General features: G+C 40.4%; 1 protein-coding gene across 1 annotated transcript; it reads right to left on the minus strand.

The window, feature by feature from the left end:
- Positions 1-11,594: 11,594 nt before the first annotated feature.
- On the minus strand, positions 11,595-12,584 carry MAS1 (MAS1 proto-oncogene, G protein-coupled receptor; the record flags this gene model as incomplete). The annotated part of the gene is made up of 1 exon (XM_080614841.1): positions 11,595-12,584. The coding sequence occupies one exon, from the start codon at positions 12,582-12,584 to the stop codon at positions 11,595-11,597; it is 990 nt and encodes a 329-aa protein (XP_080470967.1).
- Positions 12,585-20,581: the final 7,997 nt, after the last annotated feature.

Genomic DNA, 20,581 nt, shown 5'->3' on the forward strand with positions numbered 1-20,581 from the left:
GGATATTAAGTGTGCAGAGGGTCACCTTGTGAAATGTGCTGTGAGTGGTCAAGTCGGGGACACACTGCTTGGAATAGGTTAAATGCAGTTTTAAATAAGTTACTCAAAATGTGTTGTGAACCATAGAATCACAGAATGGTTAGGGTTGGAAGGGAGCTTTAGATCAGCCACCTTGAGATCAGAAAACTAAACCTGTTAGGGATGGTGACTGAGGAGGCAGTGACAGCGATTTGGTCCGTTACATGGCTGCAAGAGTTACTACCACAATGAGGAAATTGGCATGGTGTGGAAATTATCCCTCATTTCAAACAGTGGGCAGGAGGAAAGGCTTGCACAAGGCAGCAGCCTCGTCAGAGGGAAGTGGAACAGATACTAACCTATCACCTCTGCCTCATAAACGGCCGAGAAGAGCCAGATGTCCCAGAGCTTGTACAATAGATTATTTCTCAGGTTTATCAAATTTTCACTGGAGTGTTTAATACTCAAAAGAAAGACTTAGCATTTAATTTTTATGAAACAGCATTTAAGAAGAAAAGGACCTTTGAGAGTGGGAAGAGCATAAAGGTGGGGAGAGTGAAAGAAAATAAAAATTGCACTCATTAAACAGACAGCTGTCTTATTTGTGTGCAGAAGTCCTTCCATAATTATGAATGCTTTCCAAAAGTCATTCACACAAAGAAACACAAAGGCCTACAACTGAAATAGTTTATTTTTCTTGCCCCATTCCCAGTCATCCAAAGCAGTAAGACAGCAGTGAAGATTGGCCTCTATGACGGTTTAGCCTGGTTCCAGGCCGCTATGATCATGTCGTTTTCTCCTTTTCTCTCTATTACATATTCAGCTTCCCCCCCTTTTCAGTAGCACTAGTCCTTCTGCAGCAGGGCAGTTTGCTGGCTAAAGGTGCTGATCTGGCTGAAAGCTAACACACTGTTTTGGTAGTTCTGTGTAGGTTTTGAGCTCTACCAGTTGCCTGACATACTTGGCTCACTGCATAGCGGCACAAACACCTACACCTCAGGGAGGGGAAGAGGGAGGCATCACTGGTGCTGCAGGGTAGGAGTTCCCAAGTAATACCAGCCTTAGCTGCTGTGAAATTTCACCCAACCAGAGAAGCCAGAAGTTACAGCTAAAGTCAAACCAATCCTGCCCACCACCAAGTACAGCCTTGGCCCCCGCTCCCCGCTGCCTGTCTGCCTGCACAAGATGTGCTGGTACTTGTGTAAAGCAGGTCTACAAAATTCAACTCACTAGTCCAACAGGAAAAAATCACCTGCTGAAAAAAGAAGGAATAGTTTTCTTCTGGCTCAGCAGCTGTAGCAGCTTAGTGAAGAGATGAATCCTGGTACAGGGCCAGAGGAGGAAGAGGAGGCAGGTAAAGAAGAAATGGAGTGCGTGTGTTGGCCTTTTAAGCCATAGCAACTTAGCTTTTAAAGTTATCACACCCTAACCTAATAGCCATGTCCTCAGCTGATGGAGAGAGTTTGACCTTCAGTCATTATGCTGGAAAGAGTGTTGTGACATGAAACAGTAATCAATCTATCTTTTCTCAGAACCTAAGAAAGAAGAAATTAATGAAAAGGACTGGGTAAATGCTGTTACCCCTGGCAGTTTTCCATTACCATATGACGGATTATTGCCAGTTCTTCCACTTTTGTTTTAGCCTTCAGTGGTTTCCTTAACCTGATTACCTGAGAATCCCTGTTGTCTGCTTATAAAACTCCAGACTGTAAAGACAAGCTTGATGACAGGACCTCAAAGGCTCAAAAAAAGACAAAAGCAGTAGACAAAATGGATATCGAGTCTATTATTGCTGTGATTGTGTTTCCTAAACTTTGCTGTTCTGCTGGCAGTACCCCCACCACTCACTCTAGCCAGAACAGTGCAGATACATTAAACTTACTAGTAAGTTCTGACTCTGCTTACCAAGTTCCATTAAAAATGTATTGACCCAGAAATTCACTGCAGACAGCAGTGCAGGCAGGCATATGTAGCTTCTGATCTTACTAGCTATCCATGTTCCTGCAAGTAGAGCTTTATTCCTGAAATTATCTTTGTGTACTTCTAAGCATGTGAGTGACTCCACTGAAGACAATGTGACTGCTCACCCTGGTAATATTAAGAATGCATGTAAAGATCTGCAGTGTCAGGGCCTGGCAGTGTGGAAGCAGTTAGTTTCAGTTATCTGGTAAGGGCCAATTCAAAGTTGTTTACTGACAAAAGAATGAAGAAGTTGATGTTACATTCTTCATTCTGCATACTGTTTTGTATGCATAGATCTTATGTTTGCACAAGGCTCAGAGGCTTCAGAGCAGTTTCTTTGCATGTAGAGAAAAGTATGTGAACAGCTACCTCACAAGAAAGAAAGAAAATGAAACATCAAGGTAAAAAATTCTGGTTAGAAAAGAAATTCTACTTTCCTCTGTGGTACTAATACCTAAATGCATCAACCTAACAATGAATCAGAGTTGCAACACAGCAAGGATAGCCATGGAAATGCAGAAATACTGAAATACACAATGTAAGTACAGATAATTTTAAAGTTATAACGTAGTTTTCTGATTCCAATCCTGTGCATTCAGATTCCAACCCTCCAACTGGTTCCATTTTCTATATATTTTCCTTAACTTTTATAATCTGGGGGACTCATTGGTTCTCAGTGTTTCTCCCATGTTTAAACTAACTACATGCATAAGCTATGTGTCAGTCATTTTTGTATCCTAAGCTATGTATTGCAAGTAGGCAGAAGTGTTTTATTCTGAGTATCATTTATGAGTAAGAATTGAAATATTTACCACCCATGTTTAATGTTACTGGCATCTTGGCTAACAGGATACCATTAAAATATCCTGAAATGTAATCTCATAATCTTACCTTTTCCTTTTCCTCAGGAGAGGCTCAGCTCAATGACGTTGCATTGAATCCCAGCCTACTTCAGATTCATGCTGAAATTTCCAAGCTATGGATGATTTTCAGAGGCAGGATATCTTACAAAAGTGGTGAATACATAGGTCCTCCAGGATTCTTCCATGCAGCTTGCCAGGTGTCAAATGTCACATCATTTCATCGTTCTTCTGATCCACAGTCTTGCTTCATGTGGCCAGAATCAGCTTCTGCAGTACAGACTGGCTGAGTGGCAGCTTGTTTCTACTGTTATTGTCTCAGTTCCCTTTAACACTCATGTCTGATCTCTGTGTTTTCAATATATAGGAACAAAAATGCTTTCAGAATCCAGAGCTGGTTTTATATTTGATTGTGGGAAATTTTTTCTTCAGGGAGGTTTGGACAGTTTATTTCCAGCTGCCTGTAAACTCTGCTATAATAAAATGATTGGTTTCATGCTTTGTGAAAATTTCATAAGGCTGTTCCATGGACCTGCACTGTTCTTCAGAAAGTGCAGAGACACTGCTCACTGGGTGGTTCTCTCTTCCTTTTTTTTGTTCACTACACCTAAACTTTAGTCTTCTCAGTCTTTCACCCATTGCCATTATTTCTGAATGTTCCTCGTTCTTTCTGCTGCTCGTTCAGTCTCTCGCCATTTCTCTTAAGTCTTTCGACTCCTTTTCCTTCCTTTTCTGTTCTGCTTCTGCTCTTCCCTCTTTCTTTCTAGCACTTTTCACAAGCAAGCCCTTGATAAGAGTTATCTCCTGATTTGTTATTATGAGTTATCCTGCTTCATAACAATGTAAAATAAGACTTTTGAAGAAAACAGTGCCTGATGGCCTTGTTTTGGTAGACTTATGTTTAGGCTTCCCAATGCTGTTAGATAGTTAATGACATTTCCTAATCTAGCTGATATCGTTCAATGTAAAAGAATATCAGTAAAAGTAAAAGAAACTGTAAAAGAATATCAGCTTTGTCTAAACACATTGACTTTATTTGAAATCTTTGCCTTGTTGGGAAGGTTCTTACAGGCTGTACTCAGTGTATGTGCTGAAAAGGGCACTGCTTTGTACTGTGGCTTGGAAGATTAGAACACGGCCCTAGTCAAGGCCATTCTTAAAGCATTGCCTGAGTAAGTAAGTGTATAGCTGCTTTTCAGTATTCCTTCATCTCTTTTCACATCTTTGGCCTAGTTTTCTAGTTTTTCACATCCTTTTTCTAGTTTTCACAGCTCTTGGCTGTGGTTGAGTCAGAACTTGGTATTTTATAATGATGAAGGATCTGATTCACCAACTAGGGCCAAGGTTACTTGGTGGACATACACCATGTAGAACAAGAACTCAAAATACAAATCACCAGAGCAAACCAATGGTATTTTCATTGGTAGTCAATGAATTTTCACTAGCACAAGTTTTTTATGTGGGAGGAATATGATCTGACTTCTCTGCTAATCTTGTTTCATTTGAAGGGCCTACTAGAAATTTACCACAAATGATTTAACCTCAAAGCACCTTACCAATAAATCTAGAGTGAAAGACTCTTCAGTGTTTTAAACCTTGTTACCCAGTCCTGGGCTCTTTTATTTCAGTGTCAATCTTCACACTTCAGTCTGTTCTTCTCACAGGAGCTTTTGTCTCTGTGGTCTCTTGTTGACAGCCGTCTCTTTGAGCTAGCCATCATCCTTTGGTTCTGTGTCTCATGCCAATACTGGGATGACATGCAACGTGAACCTGCTCTTGCTGACCTCGCTGTGTTCCTAGAGAGCATTCTGTCAGACGAGCAGATGTAAGTATGATGGTAGCGAAAACAGCCCCCCTTATAAGGCAGGCTTTGGAAATGAAAATATTTCCACATGCATTTGTTATTTCAGAATTCTTTTCTGACAGTTCCCTCTATTCTCCTCCTGACTTATATTTGTCAGCAGTCTGCCAGACTGCTACCTGTTGATATTAACCATGTACTCCAACAATATCACCTTATCAATATCAATCTCTTTCCAATTATGATAATCTATCATGTTTTACTCTACAGTAATTCCACTTTTCCAATCACTTTTTAACTTCTGGAGATGAAGTGTTTCTTTTTCTTGCATCTGGGACCTCATCTGTAACATGGTTATCTAAATGTAAGTTGTAGCTCAGTGCAGAAGGATGCGATAATGGAAAAAGATAGCCTCCTGCTCCCTCACCTGCGGTAGCTGAAAACAGTTGTGGTTCCTCTACTGTGGGAAGTGCAAGCTAATACAAGATATGTAAAGACCACTTGCCATGGCAAAAACCTGCAGGTATCTCTTGTGGAGCTGAAGTGAATAAATGAAACTTCTTAAATCTGGAAGACTTACTGCTCTAACAAGTAGTATTTTTGTGCTGAGACAATAAGCAAGTTTTTCTAATTCAGTAGTTACTTTGACTAATGCATTAGTTCTCTGTATGGCTATAAGTTGTCCTCTGTTCCATCTTGCTTGTCTCAAGGTAGCTGATAAATGCCTGTTCTGCTTAATTTTTCCTGGCTCTGTGTAGTGTGACTTCTTTCGCTTCTAACCGAAGGACACCAAAATGAAAATCCCTTTTTCAGCATCACACTTGAAAATTAACAAACTTCATACCAAATCAGTTTTGTTTAAAGCTGCAAGGCTCAACCTGAATTTTCTTTCTTCATATTCCTGTCATGGGAAAGAAGCAGTACAAGATATTTCTTACATAATGTGCTATTTGTGGGGGACTAAAATGTGTGGTATACTTTATTCAGTTGATTCTTCTATCACCTTGTCTTGCTATAATATATTTATGTATTCTGTTCATGTATAGACATTTATTTTAATAATAAGTTTAGGCTAATATTAAAAATCTTCTAGATAAGCATTTTATTTCCATTACATTTGTCTGTAAAACATTTTAAGATATCTGAAGTAGAAGAATAAGAAATAAAGTTACTTACATATAAGATCATTTAGCAGAAAAGTAGCAATTTGTTTTTTTAATAATAGATACGACATGTCCCTGTATGGTTTATATTCACAAGTTGCTGAAGGAGACAGGGTAGAGAAAAATAAATATCCATAGCAATGTATATGTATATGAAGGCCCAGTTAAGCCATTACAAGATTAATGCCAAATAACAATATTGTATAAATGGTTCAGTTAAAGATTCACATTATATTATACTAATAGATTGCACATGTAGATCATCGGACAAGAAAGAGATCTCCAAACTACATTGTTTTGAATCTGTAATATATGCACTTGAGTCAGTGGAAATAATTCCAGATTTTCCATACCCTTTTTTTCAGTCAGAACCTGAGTTAAATGAACAGAGCACAAGTAAATATGACAGTGAATGTGCTAAGAAATATGCATCAGATTGACATGAAATGATAACTGTCTTGAAGAGTTTTCTGACAGTATCTCATTTACTGACACGAAATTTAAAGTTAGAATAAGTGTTATCACAGGGAAGAAAAATCTTACAGTTCACCCTTACTGAAGTGAATAAAAACCGTGGTGGAAAATATACTAGTGATTAATATTGATATTTTGAGATGGTCATTTCCTTAGCAGCTGAAGTAAAGTAATACTAAGAAATACCAGGTATGTTCTCTCCCAAAATAGGATGGAAGGTTGGTGCCACACATGAGAGAAAATAATTTTCTCTGTATGTTATTTGCCTTAACTTTCACCTTCAAAGTGTTCTAATGAGCTCTGAAACAGGTACTATTGGAGCTGCTGCTTTCTGATGTGGTAGCACTAACTCATATTTTAAGCCTTTGGTAAAACAACTTGGAGGGATTTTCTGCATCTTTTCTTCTTCCTGCTCCACACAAAGCAGTAATGAGGAGACTGACACTGTGTTTGATGATGGGCAGCAGTACTGAAAGCTTATTCAATCCTCTTGGTGGTGTTTTGTTATCCTAGTGCTACATGAGGTGCATGATCTCATGAGCATGGCCAAGAGAAGACAGTAATGGCTGCAATGACTCTGAGTAGACAGGGTAGGAGGTATGCAGTCTCTGCAGAGTTTCTTGCTAAGGATCAAGCTGGAGTGACGTATGAGTGGAGTACACAGTAGAAAACTCATCATGCATTGAAAGATGAGAGATGCATGGCATATATTTCACTGTGAGTGCCCAAGGACTTAAAACATTGTGCTGAAGGCTTAAAGTCTTCTGCTATAGAGATTAAGCAAGGGAGAAACCACAGGATGGCATACACAGTGGCTGAATGATGCTTTGGGAGAGAAAAGTTTCTCCACACTGAGGACGGCTAAGAAACAGGGGCCAGTATTGTGCTCAAAATGATAAAACAGATAAATGAACCAAAAGAGATCTGATAATGTAGTTAGTGAGTAAAGCTATATTTACAGAGAACCTCAGCTGTTTGTTGCTCTGACACTGGCCTGACTGGCCCAGCCTGTCCCCTGGTGTGGTGGTCCCTTCCAGGCCAAGCCCAGGGAAAAAAAAATAACCAAAATTAACCAAAACAAAAATTTCTATTTGCATATATTTATTTTCATCAAAATAATTACACATTGTTGTATTACGCAATTGAGTATCTTCAGTGAGATTGGAGTGTGTGTTCATCTGAAAATCTTCATTTGCCATAAAGAGAACTTTTTTTCCTATAAATAATATAAAAAGGTTATATCTGAAACACATATGACACTCTTTTGAGTCAAAAAATAAATTCAGATAGACCAAAGACAACATAGAACATAAAGCACCTTCCTCCAATGCATTTAGGGAAATGTTTTTTTCTTCTGAGATAGAACAGTGACACCAGGGTGTTCACTCTATCTTCTGCACATAGCTGTTAAAAGTTTTACATCTCTGTGTGGACTCTTTAAACATAGAAATACTTTTATTGTTCAGATTACTATTTGTTTGCTATAATATACAATTGTCAAAGCCCATATTTGTCACAAATTCTTAATGGGATCAATAAATACTTAAAGTTACTCCTATTCCAGATACAGCAGCTATAAAGAAAAAAAGAAAAAACCCAAAAAACCAAACCAAAATCAGTTTCTTAGTGTCACTTCTTGCTTAGTAGTGCTAGAATGATAGAATCTAAGTAAGAATCTAGTTCTCATTCCCTTGAGGACAATCCTTCAGGGTGACCATGAAATGCTAACAAACTATAGAGGAAAGGTAAGTAGAAGGTGTTAGTGGTGGAATAATTACAACAAATTAAAGAAAGTTAGGATAAAAAACTACTATAAAAAATGAACGTTAGTCTAGATTTCAAACCTATTGACTAAAATTCCAGTTGGAATAAGAAAAATATATTTTCTGTATCACTGACTTCCAAGCAAAGGTGCTGAGGGATGTCAGAGAGGCTGTGCAGGCAGAGGCCAGGGCAGTAATGTGAGGCAGGGGCTGCCCCATGGTAAAGTGACTGTTATGTCAGAGTGTGTGGCCAAGGTGACTATTTCAGATAGTCAATGACTCCCCACAGAGCAGCTGGCACAGGGGCTGGTGAGGAGAAAAAACATCCCCTGACCTAACTAGGTAGCATATAGGACCTGGTTCAAAATGCCACTGTCAAAACACTGCTGAGCAGTAGCTACTGTAATACATACAGATTTGCACAGGAGTAACAAATCTGTGGACAATTGCACATAATGTCTAGACAGGAGCTCCTTAAAAGTGAGGAGGTTTGGGGTGTTTTTTTAAAGAAAGAAGCTGAACATAAAACACCTATTAGGAGGTGCAACAGAAATCTGTTAAATCACAAGTGGCACAGACAGGCTGGTCAGAGCAGATTGTTTATGTTGTGTTTTTTCCAGTAGAAGAATTAGGGACATTAAAAGATCTAGGAGTAGCAGCTCTAAGCAACTTAAAGGAGGATATTTTCAGGAAACATTTAATTAAGCTGTGAAACATTGTTAAAGAACTGTTGTATGGCCTCCAGCGTAGGTCAGATGTATCTGTTGAAGAGAATCCATTGACAGTTACCAAATACTCTATAGCTAGTACTTTATCTGCAAGACAAGCTTTCCTGTTCCGCACCACTGCAGAGTACTTATTAACATCACCTGTTCTGCACAGGGTTATTTCACTCTCTCCCACAGATGCAGACAACTTTTAAAAATGCAGGCTGCTGGAGAATCACATTGGTTTTGTGCAACAAATGAAGTGTCACGTTTTCCTTTTTTCCCTTTTTTTTTTTAATCATGGAATAATGTGCTTATCAGTTCCCAATGTACTGCAGCTTGTCTGCACGGAGAAGAGTCATCAGGTGCTGTTGTAAAGAAGAAAGAACATCCCTAATATATTTTTATCTGTGGACTGGAAAACATTAATCATTTCTTTCAGCTGCTAGCTGTTCATTCTTACTCATCCTTCTGGATGTTCATCTCGTGCTGAATGTTAATTTTGTCTGCTCTGTGAACTGATCTAGGAACAGTTGACCAAATTCTCAAACATTTCAGGGCATGGCCAGACACAGGAGAAAAGGGGCAAGAAGCTTAAAATCCTAGAGCACCTATTCAGTTTGCGTGCATCCAGGTTGCCCTGCTGCATATTACTGCCTCTTCAGATCTACTGCCCTGGCTGCATGCATAGTGATCCTTAACCCAAACCTGTCATAATAGTCTGGGTATGTTTAAGCACTATAAATAATATGCCTTGTCTCACCTCAATCACTTTGCAAGAACTGGGTTACACGTACGGTTAGAGTGGAAGCATGTTTTGAACATGCTTCCTGAATTTTTGTTCCTCTCTGATTCTCCATGTGGTTATTTTAAAGGGTCTTGAGGTAAGGGTAAGGACTGGCTTTAGAGAAGAGTGTTTTTTTTCTGGGCTACATCTACCCAATAACTTTATGGCATGTATTACTGTTGACAGATTCCCTGACAGTCCCCCAGTTCCCAGCAGGTGCATATACACAGGTGCCACATGTATGTAGACATCACACACAATCAATCTGCCTGACGCTCCCAGGGTGTTTACAGACCTGCTTGCAGTATGCTGCCCTGGGGAGCTGCTCTGCTGATTTGTAATTCAAACAGTACAGTAGATCACTGTCCTAAGAGAGTAGCAGACTGCACTCATCTACCACCTGAATGAGTAGATGTGACTAGCCTGGGACTGGAGTTTCAAAGACAAAAACTGGGACAAGTAGAAGGGCTGTCACAGGTAAAGGTTTCAATGGAGCGAGGGAATTAGGAAGACAGAAGGGTAAACTCTTCCTTTTCCCGAGTCATTTCTGCAATTACATAGCGACATTTTAATGTAAAGAGAAAGAGGCACGTGCATAGAGGGAATATTTGTCCTTCTGAGATCTCTTCTCTATGTGAATTCCCATCCAGTCCTCAGTCTTAACCTACCTCTTCCTTATTGTAGGACTGCCAGTCTTTCAGCAAAGGAGGGGAAGGTTGTATTTTTCTTTCCCTAGTTAGCTATTAAGTGTGCCAATGGAAACTTGGCGGGAAGCTGAAGATGCTGCTTCTGTCTGTGGCAAGAGGTCTTAGTTCCTGCTGAATTTGGAGCTCCATGGGGGCCAGAAGCAAATGGATCTCCCAGACGTCTCAAAGTGCCACAGTTCTCTGACTGCCCAGACCTCCCATATTCTGTCTGTGTCATAAACTTGACCTAGCCCAATCCCTTTCTTGCTGTTGTCTTCCTCTGTACTCTGCAGCTTGGCTATAGTTGGGCAAGTGGCCCTGGAAATTAAGCTCCACAAAATACCTACCCCAGTACCTTAGCATACAGCTGAAGGAGGCAGTCAGCTGGATTGGTGTGGCTGGGGTGTAGCCCCATTGCTGCCTTTTGTGAGGCACCTTTCTTTTTTAGTGTTTTTCCAAAACTGATTGTTACAAAACACAAAGACCACACAGGGAATACATATTCTCCAGAGAACAGCTAAATACTAAGTAAGTGGCTGGGACAGCAAGTGTTGGGACTGACTTTCTCATAGACTCCTTGGATAACTAAACCTACAGGAACGCTGACATTTTGGGGATAAGCCAGCCCCACCCTTCATAATTAAGGCAAAAGCCTTCTGTGAGTTGACAATATCCCTATGTTGCCAGCTAGTCCTGTGTGTAAGGTACCAAATTATCCAAGGACCCAGAGAAATGCTAATGTTGCTGGAGATTACACAACGTAGCCCCTTAACCACAGAGGAACTTGACGATTTAATATATACTTAAAGGTCTTGATAGACCAAAGCTGCACCGTATCTTTTTGGGTATGTATGGGGACTTACTCCCATACGTGGATTTCTTCCTCTGTTTCCCCCAGGGAGCAGCTCTTTTGTGCACTTAAACAAACTGGAAACGATTAAAACTAAATCCCAGTATGCAACATGAATCCTGCATATAGTGGGTTTGACTTTCAAAAACGTGAATACACACAGGCCCTCATGACTTCAATAGCATTTATGGGTGCTCAGTGCTTGTATAAATGTCACACTATTTATAACATATTTCTGTGTCCTTTTTATATATTCTCTGTTGGCCTGTCTCTTTTCCACTGTGGTATCTTTGACTGACATAGTCACGTCAGGATGTAGCATGTGTTTGGATAATTAAGAAAATACAAATAAAAGTTATCTTTATTCTAGTCCATATTTTTCCATTGCTCAGCCACCAAAGATAATAGTACTATTTCACCACTGCTTTTTACATTCTATGGAAGAAAAATACTTTTAGGTTTGCAGTGGTTTTTTAAACCTTCCACAACCAATTGCTTGTCCCTGAAGTTTCCCCCCTAAGCTTTAGAAAATTGTTTCAGCTATATCCAAACTCATGCCAACTTCCTGGCTTCTCGGCCGCAACCCATCAGCAAGTGCTCTACTAAGAACCACTTTGAGGCTCTCCTTGAACCTCTTCTTCTTGCTGCTTCCTACGAAGAAGTAAACAAGGGGGTTGATGCTGCTGTTAACGGTGGAGAGAACAATGGTGACGTGGTTCTGCTGGCTGAGCAAAGACGACCAGTGGTGGTAATTCAGAAGATACAACAGCCTCATAGGCATAGCGAAGATGAGGAAGACAATGACTGTGGCCACAATGATGATGTAGAGCTTTGACGAATGAGGTCTCAGTGAGTTACGATGAATCCTGATAACTAAGATGAGGCTGGACAGAATCATTAGAGGAATGAAGATCATGAAAGTCAGGATCCATGTGAAGATGAGCAGTGCTTGGCAGTGGTTGCCATTGTCGAATTGTTCCTTCGTTGAATCATCTTTGCATGTTAGGTATTCAGCTACTGTCATCAGAAAAGAGAGAGTCCACAGAATTGCACACACAATTGCCGATTGGTGCTGTGACCGGTGGCATCGATACCAGATGGGGTAAACAATAGACAGACACCTCTCAATACTGATGGCTGTCAGGAGATAGAGACCAGTATTGTATCCAAGAAGGAAGACAATAGATAGTGTGGTGGTTATGTAATAGTAAAAACCATACGCAAATCCAAAACCAGCAATGTACTCAATTGACAAAACAAAGGTACAAAGCAGTAAGGAGATATCAGCAATGGACAGGTGTGTGATGTACGCAGTGAATGGGTTTCTTTTGATCTGGAAGCAGAGGCACCAGAGGACAATTCCATTTTCACAAAAACCCAGGAAGGAGATGATCATAATTACCCAAAGTGGGGTCAATATCTCCCAGACCCTTTCCTGTGTAGAAATGTTTCTGTGCATTGAGATGTTCTCTGTGCCTTCGCTGGGATGAAACGTTATGTTTGACTCATCCATGAGGAAAGGTCAAGTTTGGATAGCACAGATCTTCCTTCTGTAAATATGTATAAAAATATACTGTGAGCATTGTTGTGCTCCTCCCCTCCCCCTTTTCTTTCTGTTTTGTGGACCCCCAATTTCTGGTCATATCTGAAAGCCTTAGCAAGAGGAAAACCAGCTTTCATATACTGATGCTAGCTGAAACCCAGTTGGAACTACTCTTGGCAATGTTAAAGACTGCTAAGCCCATCATACTAGCAGAAATCCTGAGCTTTCTTCTCAGTGGGGTTCAGCATATGAGTGCTAAACTGCAGCTAAACAGATACTCTTAAAGAGCAATCAGACAAGCAATGTGTCCATCACGTTGCAACCTTTCGTGATCTAGTGACCACAGATAGCATTGGTGGTTCTTCTTAGAGTCCTGGATTGTTCAGAAACAGGTTTATTCAGCTCCCGTTGAAGCTAATGATATAAATTTTAAGTTAAATGTGAATTTGCCTCATAAGTTTTCTGGTTAAAAAAAAAAATAAATTGATACCAACATCATTTTTCCAGGAAGGGTTTTAATTAAGTAAAAATAATAGTCAGTTACTCAGCGTTGTATTCCCTCCTAGTACAGAGGTGGAGGGAATGCAAAATGCCACATTTATCACAGCATAACATAATTTAACCACGTTTACACACTCTGAATATTTATCACAACTTCAAATATCCTGCAAACATTACAAATCCAATCCATCACAAGGAGAAGTAGTTGCTCAGGTTCCCTTCCATTGTTGTAATGGTTTTAACTGTTGTTTTGCTGAGGTACGGAACAAGTTATCCTTTTGTATGTCTCCTTTTAATACATAACAGAGAATTAGTAGCAGTTGCTTCAGTTGTTTTTCATATGAATATTTCATGCTCCCTTCCCTGTTAAGTTCGTGGCTGCCCCTGTGGTGATAGAGTCACATTCATGACCCTTGCTGATTTACTGATGTTAACAGGGACTAACCGTTGACAGTCATCAAGCTGACTTGGTTGGTTCATCCATATAAGCAGCCTTGTTCATTAAACGCCATAATGAGAATTTACCCACATCCTTGAGCAGTTAAGAACATCAAATGCAAGGTAAAGAAGTTTTACTGGGGCAACTTTTGCAATGATTATTTAAACAGAGCCATTCACCCCAGTCGTAAATATTCTTTCATGAGGCCTGGTTTCAAAACAGCTTCTTAAGACAAGATATCACAGTCTGAAAAACAGCATTCAGTAAACAGCCTATGAAGCCTCAGGGCTTGCTGGCATTTAAACCTGTGCTAAAACGTTACTGATGATCCCACCTGCGTGTTGACCATTCCACTGTCTCAGACACAGTCAGAGGGAACAAACAACATAGGTGGGAAATGTGGTAGAGCAGTGAGCGTGAAGGCAATAAGTAAATGCAGTGACCAGAATGAGTGGCAAGCCTCTCACAAGCAGTGTTCTGCAAAAACTTTAGAGAGAAGGTACTCAAACCCTGTGCTGCTGGAAGTGTAGTAAAGCTTCAAAGAGAGAAGGAGAGGAAAAGCTATCTACTTTGAGAGTTAAAATTAATACAAAAGGAATAAAATAATTAGAAGACTCAAGTATGAAGGAAAGACTCAAAGTATGAAAAGACTCAAGAAAATTCTTGATTCATATTGTATAAATAGAGCATTTCTCTCTGAAGAGTAAAACAAAGAAGAAAAAGTTCTGGACTTACTAAGGTCATTCCCACATGAGAGCATTCAGAGATGAGAATGGAATGAATCCTCGCCTTCCAGATTCATCCATGGTCTGTTCAGATTTCCCTGAAGTTGGTGAAGAACTCCCTTGAAGAAGCTGAAGTTTACCTTCTCCAACCATTTGCCTTTGGTAAGAGCAGGAGCAAATAGTGACTCTGACCATGACTCAGAAAGAAGTGTGCGCTTCTCCCATTGCTCCAAAGGTCTGAGGCATGCCAAATAAAGGGCCCCAGGCTCATCATCTGAGGCTGTGCTTCAAATGGCATCACTCGGTAACTGGCAAATCATCTAGCTGAAATCCTGGGAGTTAACTCTTGTGGGAACTGAATGGCAGTAAGTGGAAAGTTGTCTTGAGTTGCTACAATACCAAGAGACATAGTTTAAACAAACAAATGCAAAGTGAGTAGGAAATCTATTTGGAGATGATTCTGATGATAAGATCTGAAGGAAAAAAAATTTCAACTTAGAACTGTGCCACCACATGGCATCTAAAATAATACAAGTTGATGCATAAATTTATCTTACATTTTTTAATATGAGAAAACAAAGTGAGAAAGAGGGAGGGGGAGAATGAAAGAGAAGAAAGGAAGAGAAAAATGATAAAAGGAGAGAAAAAAAAGAATGAAGAAGGAAGGGAAGGAAAGAAAAATAATTCACAGAATGAAAAGAGAGAAAGAAACCACAGAGCAAAGAGAACAGCCACATCATTGTGCTAGTTTTATATATCCATTTCTCTTGGTAAAAACTGCACCTTGAGATTATTCTACTAAAACAAAACAATCCAGCAATGTGAACCAAATATCTGTTTAAACAGTCTCCCCTGAAAAGTTCAAACAGGCCTAGGAGTAGATAAACTTTTGGAAAAGTCCCCTGAGGATGTCCCCTGCTTTTGCCCCAAGCATTAGGTTGTTTTTATATTCAGATACTAGCAGAACAAGCATTCATAGCCAAAAAAGGAGAGAGTTTTCTTGGTCTTCTCCTTTATATGTTTCACTAAAACTACCAAATCCCCAAATGGGAAAAACTACTAACTAATGTGAGAAATAAATGACCCCAAATGGAGGGTCAGAATAAAGTTAGGAAAGAAACAAAGTCAAATAAAACAACTTCTAATTGCTTTTTGTTGGTTTAAGTTGTAACTTTACGTTCAACATGTACCTTACATTCAAAAACTATGGGACAAAAGATTTTAAGCTACCTCTGAAAAAGAAAAACCCTGTTTCTTTCCCGTAAAATGAAATATGCATATGCATAATGAGAAGGGTTATTGTAGGAATACATTAACATTTCAAGACTGACCAGGTACCTGGGCTCGTAGCCCACTGTGCAAATGCACTCAGAAGCCAGGGATGCTTTGGCCTTTGTGTCTCCAGAGGGCTGGTGGCTGGTGATACCTCTCTCACACGCACAGCACCTCCGTCATGACTGGTCCCCGGGGCACCATCAGTCATCATCTACATGGCCATGGCAGCAGCGTGAAACTTGGTCTTGAGGGAATAGGTCACAAACACAGCTTATCCTTCAGGAGAGGAAGCTTGGGTAGCACGTGGTGACCCCATGCCTGCTGACCATTGGAGTGTTTATATCAGATGCTGCCAAGAGATGGAGTGGCTATTTCTGAATCAGTTTAACTATTCAGATGTGGAACAAGGAAGCTACAATAATAAAACGTGGAGCCCATGGTATATGGATACTCTGTTAATTTCAATCTATACTGAATATACAGTAAGATGTGACATGAATGATAATTTATCCCAAAACTTTTCTCTCTGACACTAACCTGGTGGGACAGAGCAGCTTTGTAGTGCATGTAAATTGAATATACTGACATTTTCAAATATCCTGCATGTACAAAGCTAGCAGTGTTACCTTTTTATCATTTTTACTTTTAATTTTATCATTTTCATATTTGTATCTCCAATTCCTGGAAGCAGAAGGCAGTCTGAAAAGAACATGCAATTCATTCACTAAACACGACCCAACAATTTAGGCCATATATAAGCCATTTTAGAGGGATTGATACGTGAGCCGGTATATAAAAGAGCCTCTGAGTACCTGGGAGTCAGGTCTCCTAATCATATACTTACATAAGCCATAACAGAAACCCTGAAGGGGTGAGCTTTGGCAGCACTTTCAGGCAGTGCAATTTTTCCTGATGGTCCTTCAGTCATTACAACTCTCCAGCTGAAATTCATTCCATAAGTACTCAGCTCAAACAAAGGTTAGGAACTGAGCTGAGGTTTCAGAGGAGTGTGGACTAAAGAGCTGGGCTCAAACAACTAACAGAGGGTTGAGGGGCACACTGGAAAATAGAGGGGTTGTAAGGTAACCAAAGCCCAAACAGAGGGCTTTAGTGTACCATGGAGAGCAGAGGGCTGTGGAGCAGTGAGGACAGATGCATTGGTCAGAAGTATCTTAAGATCCAGTAAGGCTCACAGATACTAGATGAGGCAGAATGACATATAGTTACATAAGTGAGATGAGAGTATCATTAAAGTAGGAGTTAGGCTTAGGGTAAACCTTAGGGTTAAAGTTACCCTAAGTCAAAACCCACCACAGAACTCGCTAGACATCTTTTATCCTCCTCATGTCAGAATGATCCTAGCATATGCCCAGTTCCCTAAAGGGTGGTGACTGGTGGACTGTGTTTTATATGCAACAGGTATGAGAGCTGGATTTATTGTTGGCTTCTACAAAGCAAGGTTAAAGTATGTGTCACCAGCCAGTTTTGAGGCCAGCAGGGATCATCTGCTCATAGTAAAAGTAAGGCTATGGTTGAAGTTAAGATTTAAGAAAACAGAACATAAAGACTAACAAAATGAAGTCCAGAGTAAGGGTTAGGATGAAGACTCCTTAGTGGCTACTTAGTTGTTATAAAGCCAGTTGTAAAATCCTGTTAATTGAAATCACGGTGGTGTGTTTTTATGAGAACAGTAGGGAATAGCAGGCTCCAAACGGAAGGATTACTGCTTAATCCCAAAATCCTACTGAGAGATTTTGACAACTAAAGTTAATAGAGGTGAATGGGTCATATTTTTTTCTGCGTGGTGAAGACCCACCGCATATTGTTTATGAAAGTGGATTTAGGGTGTGTGGCAGAGGGCCTGAAAACCAGAGAAAACCTGTTAAAAGCCTTATCTGAGGTAAGAATAAGGTGGCTAGTGAGAGACGGGCAGTTTACGGTTAGCATACCCTAGGCCCCTAAAAATAGTTTGGTAAGGCTATTTTCAGATATCTTTTCTATTCTTAGCCAGAGGTATTTTTGGATAATTCATGCATTTTAGGTTCTGCTCTGAAATGCTTGATGAGAAAAGGGTTGATAATAGCAGATAGAAAGCTAGGGATAGATGGGCCCAAAACCAGTGTGTCGGGCTCTGGAAATCCCTGGAAGCAAAGTGCGATGTCTGTCCCATTACTGCATCACCCAGGTTGGTGGCAGGTTGGAAAAATTGTTTGCCTGTACCTTCATGGACTGATTGTCAGGTGAGCATGGGAGGATTTGGAGATGTTCCTGCTCTTGACTTGAGCCGCACCTTCGTCTTTCCTACTGGCACAGCTCTGGTGGCATGCCAGGGATCAGCACTCAGGGGTGATGCCACGTGGCAGGAGCTCTGCAGCACCAGAGTGAGGTGCGTGCTGCCCAGACACGTTTCTGCTGGCCAGGAGAGCAACTCCAGGCTGTCTTCACTTGTGCAACCCCACAGTTTCCAGAGGGGAAATCAGACATTTGTGTACAGAAGCTGCCAGATGCATCCATGGCCATGTTTAGTTGCCTAGGTGCAACACACGTGGTGTTCTGCATCTGACTTGTACCTCTGTGTCCTGTCACAGTGCTGGGGAGGAAGCAGCCAGAGGACAATTGCAGGGAGTTTCCCAAGTCAGAGAGGGGTGGGAAGAAGAGAGAGAGTGCTAGGAAGCAAGGAGATGTGAATGATGCTGTGAGCTTAGGAGAAACTGATATAAAATAACAAGGTTTTCTATTGCCCATCTTTCTGTGGGTTGGGGGGAGAAGAAGGAAAAAATATAAAAAAATTTAAAATATAAAATTTTAAAATGCATGAAAATGAGTGGAGAATTTGTTGCTGGGCAAGGAGAAGAATAAATGTCTTTATTAAAACCAGTCAGTGTTTACCTCTCAAAGAATCTCCATATTTCTGTATCTATTGTTTTAGAAGTGTCCTTTGCAAGTGGAAATGTGTTACTGCTCTCTTCCTGCCTCCCACCAAGTCACAGAGAGGGGGAACCTGGGCCTTAATGAAGTACAGAGCAGCTGTCTTCTTTCTTCACAAACCAGCCTCACTTCTTTCTGTATTCCGATCCGCTGTTGGTTATGCTTTGGCTGAGTCTTTGGCCATTGGCATTCAGTTCGCTGCAAAGCCTCAGCACCATTTAGTTCTCTATCTCCCTCTTAATGATAAATCACCATGAGTCCTTCACAAAACCTTGTTTATTCAGACAGCTTCTATCGTTAGCCATGCTGAATGTGAGGTCTCCTCTATCCTTGGGTTTCAGAGGCTCTTTAACTGTCTGTAGATCTACCCTTTAGCCCTAACGTGCATTACAGGTGGCAGCTCTTACCTTGGGGACAGTGGGGTCTGTCCCCAGCAGAAATTTACCCTTGCTAAAATCACTCTGAGTCTTACTTCCCTCTTGGTCCAGTCACCAATCGCACAAACGCTAGCACCAAACCCAGCATTGTGGCACATCACAAGAGAAAACACACTGCACCTGCCTGATGGCAGCCCCACCAGCTACCAAGCATTAGGGCAACCACTGCTATGTAGTGTAAGGCAATACAGGAAAGAGTATTTTTATTCTACATTTTCATTTTATACACGTAAGACAATACAGGAAACATTGGGAAGAGAATAGGATAAGAATGGAAGAAATAACTCAGCATATATGATTAACTCTTCTAGGCAGTTTAGACCATTTTAGCTTTAGTCATGCAAAGCAGAAGTTCCGGGATTAGAAAATATGAGAGATGTGACAGAAATGAGTCGGAGCTTTCCATGATAAAAGATTAGAAGAAAAAGTGTGAGTGCCAAGTAGCCGGTAAACTTAGCTTTTGCTTTTGTTTCGGTTGAGATTAGATGGTGTGGTTATATCCACTTACCTCACAGAGACTAAGGTGTTTTGTGTTACTGATAATGAAAGAAGGCTCTGGTACCATAGTGCTCTATTCAATCTGTGTTGTTCTTGGAGGTTCCCATCAACAGATATCCAAATCCTTCTTGAAACAGAGTTGTTGGTCAGACTAAGTTGTATGAAGTGTCTGCTCTAGGAAGAAAGATTGTCCTGAAATAATCTTTGCTCCTGATTGTATTACTCTGCCTGCCTTCTTTCTTTTACCCCTCTTTTTATTTTTATTGTGTATCACACACTCATCATTTACATGCATTTCCAACCTATCACAGCATTTAGCCATTATTCTTTATTTGCTCTCAGACTGCAGGAATAGTTGGTTAAGTAAAATGCTTGATGCCTGTTACTGTGAAACCTTAGTCTCTTTGGTTGGGTTTGCTGAACAGTCACAATTTTTCGGCTGAAGTCTGTGTGTCCACCTATCTCCCTCCACTCTTCTGCACACAAGAGAAAGAGCTATGGTGCTGAGGATCCCTTGTATTGAAAAATTATTTAAAAGGATGGTTAGCATCCTTGGTAAAAAATCCAAGTAGATGACATAGGAATTGTTGACAGCCTTTTCTGAACACTCTTGGGCTCAACCAGGATAGGTCTGTGAGTCCTTAGGGCAATATCTTTACAAGTCATCTAATAGCATGCTTGCAAATGTAACTGTCATGTTGGGATGTAATTAGGTAACAAGCAATAAACAACAAGAGCTTTGTAGGGACATGACTGAAAGAGCTGTGTATTGCCATGTGATGCTGGGATTTAATAAAGGAATTTCCATCTGAACTGTGAAAGTGGCCTAAAAGTCCATGGATTAATTCAGTATTTTAAAATCAAAAATTCACTGTGGATATCACATTGTGGTTCTGCAGGGAAACTGTAGCCCAGTTTTCTCATGTCTCCTTTCTCCTTTGCTGGATTAAACACCATGCACCATGGAATACAACTTTGCAATACAATTCTCTTTTTCTTTTGCTGTCCGACTGGGAGCCTGGCTGACAGAGATGAACCAGAGCAGACTGCATCAAAACTTCATTTCAGAAAGGAAATACTTCTTTCAACTCTCAAATTTTCCTCAGATGTTGGATTTTTAAAATGAAGAAACTCAAGTAGCCAAACATTTCCCTTTGACCTAAG

Source organism: Psittacula echo (assembly GCF_963264785.1).
Source record: "Psittacula echo genome assembly, chromosome: 4".
Classification (NCBI taxonomy): domain Eukaryota; kingdom Metazoa; phylum Chordata; class Aves; order Psittaciformes; family Psittacidae; genus Psittacula; species Psittacula echo.